Source organism: Pseudopodoces humilis, chromosome 22 (assembly GCF_049639895.1).
Source record: "Pseudopodoces humilis isolate 2021_Gansu_Grassland_sample_001 chromosome 22, ASM4963989v1, whole genome shotgun sequence".
Classification (NCBI taxonomy): Eukaryota; Metazoa; Chordata; class Aves; order Passeriformes; family Paridae; genus Pseudopodoces; species Pseudopodoces humilis.
Genome location: NC_142221.1, coordinates 10,114,001 through 10,120,000, shown reverse-complemented (window position 1 = coordinate 10,120,000; position 6,000 = coordinate 10,114,001). Strand labels below are relative to the sequence as shown.

Below are 6,000 nucleotides of genomic sequence, written 5' to 3'. Positions count from 1 at the left end.
AATCTGCATGGAAAAGGCAGCAAACAGGGCTTTACCTGTCCTGGATGTGCAGTTTCTGCAGCTCCTTGGCCAGCGGCAGGGGCAGCATGTCGGGGGGCAGCCGGCAGTGGTGTGCCCATCGCGCGGCCCCGCGCGCGTCGCAGTGCCGGAGCAGCGACTGCAGCAGCTGTCCTTGGAGCCAGCGATTGTCCCCGACCGTGCTCTGCAAGGCCAGGGAAAGGCAGCTGTCAGGGCAACTTCCATCGTGGGCAATTCTCCCCTTCCCAGGAGAACAATCCTTGTAAAAACCTCATTCATTCCTTAGAGCTAGTCTGAATCGCCCCTGTTTATTTCAGAGCCATCAGCTCTCGCTCTGTTAACAGGTCCTGCTGAAAGCTCTGTCCCCATCTCATTTATTGGCCCTCTTTAAGTACTGAAAGGTCTCCCTGGAGCCTTCTCCAGGCTGAGCACCCCCAGCTCTCCCAGCCTGTCTCCAGAGCAGAGGGGCTCCAGACCCTGGAGCATCTTCTTGGGACGGCTTTTTTAGGACAGACATTCCCTGTGCCCCCAGGGCAGATGGTGGTGTGGGGTCTCCTCCATCCTTGGAAGTATTTGCACGGATTGTTGGGATTTCCAGTCATCCATAGGTGGCAGGGAGGGCACATCAGCAAAGCTTTCAGAGCCAGGAGAGGGCTGACATCAGCCTCCACCAGCTCCTCCCCAGCCAGCCCACACGTGCTGCAAACACCTGGAACCCCCACAGCAACTTCTCCTCTCTGACCCACTCATGGATCTGCCTTGAAGTTAATACAGCAGAAAACTGCTAAGACAAGCTGAAACCCTGTGTGGTGGCCCAGGACCTGTAGCTCTAGGACTGGCAAACGAGAATTTCCGAGTGAAATGCTCAGATGTGCACTGGAAGTGCATCCCCAGGCTGCCCGCACTGCCCGGGGCACGGAGCTGCTCCCAGGGAGGGCAGCGCTGCTCTGCTCATGTAGGAACAGCTCGCACGGGTGGGAGGCTGTGGCCATGGGGCCTCATTCCTCACATTCCTCCAGTAACTAAAAGGTGAGAATTTGTCTTCAAAGCAGACACAGAGATCAGGAAACAAATCTGCCGATGGCCCCAAGGTAAAAAGGAAGGGAAACAGAGAGCGAAGGAGAAAAAAGAATGAAAAAAGGAATGACCCCCGCCCAGAGGTGCAGAGGCTCAGAGCAGCTGGCAGGGATCTGGCAGCCCAGGCAGCAGCAGCCTGCTCCCAAAAACTGCTCACCAGAACTGCTCCCAAAAACTGCTCCCAAAAACAACTGCTCACCAGAACTGCTCCCAAAAACTGCTCCCAAAAACTGCTCACCAGAACTGCTCCCAAAAACTGCTCACAAAAACAACTGCTCACCAGAACTGCTCACCAGAACTGCTCCCCAGAACTGCTCACCAGAACTGCTCACCAGAACTGCTCACCAGAACTGAACTGCTCACCAGAACTGCTCACCAGAACTGCTCCCAAAAACTGCTCCCAAAAACAACTGCTCACCAGAACTGCTCCCAAAAACTGCTCCCAAAAACAACTGCTCACCAGAACTGCTCCCAAAAACTGCTCCCAAAAACTGTTCCCAAAAACTGCTCACCAGAACTGCTCCCAAAAACTGCTCCCAAAAATTGCTCCCAAAAACTGCTCCCCAGAACTGCTCACCAGAACTGCTCACCAGAACTGAACTGCTCACCAGAACTGCTCACCAGAACTGCTCACCAGAACTGAACTGCTCACCAGAACTGCTGCCCCAGCACTCTGGCACATGGCACAGCACAGCTCTTCTCGGGGATGTGTGGAGGAACAGTTTTGGTGCTGTTCCAAGGGGCTGGGGGCACAGCAGGAGCCAGGGGGAGCAGGACAGGCTCCAGCAGCTCTGCAGGGGCTCAGGTACCGAGGGGAAGGGGCAGGAGAAGGACAGGACACGTTCTCCTGCTCGTGATTCTGGCCCTCTGCATCTCCCCTGGCCATGCCAGTCCTGACCTTTGTGCCTCTGTCCCCTCTCTGCCTTCTGTGACTGAGCTCAGCCAAGCACTGAGCATGTGAAGAGGGGCTGAGTTGAAGCCTCCTGCACATCTGCCAAGCCACTTCTGAGTCCTTCCCAGAAAGAACATATTTTCTTACTAACACTGCAGAGCAATTCCCTCTTCTTGCTCCCCCTGTGTCCATCCTATTGTATTCCAGTCTTTTTACTAAAACACAAACTCTTTGGTCTTGGAGCTTTCTTCAGTTCACCCTGAGTCAGTTCTTAATAAATCTCATCGTGGCAGCTTTATTTCTGGAAATAACGAGGTGCAGATTTTTTTTATACTACTTTAATGATAACAGATTTCTTCTTTCAACCACAAAAAACAACTCTGTAAAGAAGGTTAATCTCTCCAGAGATATCCCATCTTGTATTCTGAAACAGAAAATAGTTTTGTTTGTTTACTGAAAAAAAGAAAAAGCCCAACATTGCTCTAAAGGGGAAAGGCTTCCACCGCAACAGCTCTGCAAGAGGCAAGAATGTGGAAACTTTGGCCCCAGAAGATGTGGGCACAGATGCAGAGAGCAATGTTTCAGCAGGGATGACATTTCATGGGCTTTGCTGTCAGTAAATGAACACTCCTCAAGAGGAAATTGGCACCGCTGTTCTGATCAACATCAGCGACACCTCTGAGCAGGAGAAGATTCTACAGAGCATGAGGCTTGTTTACATCCCTCCTGGAATTCTAGACATATCATACATTCTTTAATCCATAGGAGCACACAGAAACCCCTGACACCAACAATAATCCACGATTAAAGCTTTCCACAGCGACGGCTGCAGATTTCCTACCCGTAAATCCTGTTCTCACTGCCAAGGCTCCACAAAGCTCACACCAACCACACAGGGCAAGCTCAGCAATGTCCTGACCTTAACCCATCAACCATTTCTCCATTGGTACCAATCATTTTGAAACCAAATATCCAATATCTCCCTTGGAAATCGCTCTGTCCAGCCCTAGATGGGTTTTATCTGTATGTGTTAAGCTACATTTCAGTCCCAGCCAATTCTGCCCTTTGCCTCAGCATCTTTTCCCAAAGAGGGACGTTATTCACACCACTGACACTGGCTATTTGCAGAGTCAGATTTTAATTTAACTTTTGAATGTCTTGGCCAATTTCCCCCGTTTTCAAGTGCTTCCAGAATCAACAAAAACCCCTCCTGCTAGTGTAGAGAAAATGTCAAGGAGAATATTTTAGAGTCAGCAATTTTAAAAGGGGAAAAAGAAATCCAGACTTGAAAAGGACAAACCCCTGTCAGCAGTGGAGGGCACTGACAGCACTGCTGAGCTCCCTGTGGTGTGGCAGGTACAGACACCTGTGCTTAAGCATTCCACTGTCACTGCAGTTTTATTGTATTTGTGCTCCAGGTTTCTGTGTCAAAGTTTCCATCATTTGTGCTGCACGGGGAGATGCTGCAGTGTCACCATCAGATGTCACTGAAGGGAACTAACTGAAGTGTCAGGGTGGAGCTGGGACCCTCAGAACCAGCTCAGACCGTGGCACAGCCTGTTCCCTACAGGGAGGGGGATCCTGCCCTCTGGAGAGCCTGCAGAGATCCTGGAATCCCAGAATGGTTTGGGTTGGAAGAGAAAACCCATCCAGTTCCAACCCCAGCCATGGCAGGGACACCTCCCACCGTCCCAGGGTGATCCAAATCCCGTCCAGCCTGGCCTTGGGCACTGCCAGGGATCCAGGGGCAGCCCCAGCTGCTCTGGGCACCCTGTGCCAGGGCCTGCCCACCCTGCCAGGGAAGGATTTCTCCCTTATGTCTAATCTAACCCTGCCCTCCTTCAGCTTGAGGCCATTTCCCCTTGTCATGTCACTGTCTGCCCATGTAAAATCCCTCTCCCTCTTTCCCACAAACCCCCTTCAAGTGGTGGTGGGATTAGCACTGCCCTGCATTCCCCAGGCTCCTCTCCACACAGACCAACAGCTTCCCAAGGATCTCCCGGGCGAAGAACACCCAAGATCTCATTTACCCAGAACACAGGATGGTCCTGATCACGCTCAACAATACTACACAGAGATCCAAACACATTTCCTGCACTGGGATTCCTTCCAAATTTTTGTCAGGCAGCCCTCGAGGGAAGTAATTAATTTTCAACAGATGAAGTCATCGTGTCTCCAAAATCTGCTGCAGCTGCCACAGATGTGAGCAGGTACAGAGCAGAGGGAAAGAACCAACACAGCTTTCAGAGGCAGAGCTGGAGAGAGAGAATTTTCAAAATCACTGAGGAAGAGGCTGATACATTTCCTTCAGCACATTGTTGGACATCCTCTGCAGGCCTTCACTCAGCTCACAGAGCCTCAGAACAGATGAACCTGCTGCTGGCAGCAGCTCCATGGCACAGACACCTCCCTGCACAGAGATGAAAGGCTCCAAACAGGAGTGAGGATCCACTGAAGTGAATCTGGTGTGATCACTCCTGCATTTCACTTCAGTACTGGATAGCAATATTTCTTGGCTGGAGAAAGCAGAAACCCAAACAGAAATGGAGGAGCATGGAATGTCCTGAGCTGGAGGAGACCCACAAGAACCAGAGAGTCCAACTCCTGTCCCTGCCCAGACTCCCCAACATCCCACCCTGGGCATCCCTGGAGCTCTGGCAGCCTCGGGGCCGTGCCCATTCCCTGGGGAGCCTGGGCAGTGCCAGCAGCCTCTGGGGGAAGAACCTTGCCCTGATGTGCAGCCCAAAGCTCCCAAATAGATATTTAGCAGGTTTAAGAGGGAAGGTGCAATACTCTACAGGGACATTATTGGCACTGACACTTGAGGACAGGCTTCTTGATGCAGAGGGCACCATGGAACACAGTGAGATAACAAAACTCATCCTGACGCTGATCCCACTCCCCACTGACTGAAAATACTGTCCTAGGAAATCTGCCCTCACTGCCCAGCTGGCCCAGAAGGTTTCAGGGAAGGGATCTTGTCCCATTGCTCCTGTCACTGCAGACTTCAGACACCCCCCAGAGGAAGGAAGCCTGGGGCTGTGCTGGGACCAGTCAGCACTGCCACTTGCCTTTGGGGCCACTGATCAGCTCCTGCTCTTGTTCAGCAGAGTCAGCATTGCCTGACACTGTGGGGACTTTCCCAGATCATAGCTTCTTATTTTAACCCACAATTAACTCATTTTCCTCAATTACATCCCATAACTCCAGGTATGCTGATACACGAAATCACAACCTGTTCTCACCTCCACTTAGCTGGCCAGGGAATGGCACAGGTGTAGCTCTGCAATGAGCTGTAGCGTCCCACTAACCCCATTGCAACAACCTTTGTTTGAAAAGTAACTGTATGACATCCATAACCCCCCCAAAAACAATTACAAATCAAATAGACTAAGGCAACTTTACCCCACTTGCTTTTCAGATATAATTTCTTTTTCCTTCTCTTCTGTGTGAAGTGTCTCCTGAGGGTCTGTGCCTCCTCCCTAAATCCCTTTCTCACAACCACTGCAGAGGCACCTTCTGAATTCCAGTCTAACCCTGGCCCTGTTGAATATTATTCATCCCAGGGATCAGCAAAGGCCCAAGGACTTGGTGTGAATACATAAGCCACAGATTTTTGATATGCTTCCAGATTTCTCACACCTTGGTCCCACGATGGCAGGCTGGAGATGTTTTCTGGGAGCACTCCAGCACTTGGCAAGGCTGGAGATGAATGAGGATGGGGAAATGGGCCAAGCTCTTTCAGAGGAGAGTGGTGTGTTATTATCACAGTAGATGCTTTGTCTAAGGCCAATGACACAGTGCACTGAAGACAAACTGGCAGCCCTTATCTTCCCAGTGTATTTTGAAGCAGCATTTATCTCCGTGCCTTTTGTCATGGTGTCACACACACACGAATGAAGTGGCAGGGGCCAGTGGCAAATCCTGCTCTCCAGTTTAAGGAAGTGGAGCTGCTGCTGAGCCTCTCTCAGCCTGAGCCCCATGTGACCAGACATTGTTTCTCTGGGCTCTCA

At 51.2% G+C, this 6,000-nt stretch overlaps 1 protein-coding gene across 1 annotated transcript in view; it reads right to left on the bottom strand.

The window, feature by feature from the left end:
* Positions 1 to 6,000, bottom strand: part of EXD3 (exonuclease 3'-5' domain containing 3) — a 194,101-nt gene that overhangs the window by 108,637 nt on the left and 79,464 nt on the right. Inside the window, exon 12 of the mRNA XM_005527312.3 lies at positions 36 to 202. Coding sequence (XP_005527369.2) covers positions 36 to 202 — 167 coding nt within the window. The remainder of the gene's footprint in view (positions 1 to 35; positions 203 to 6,000) is intronic.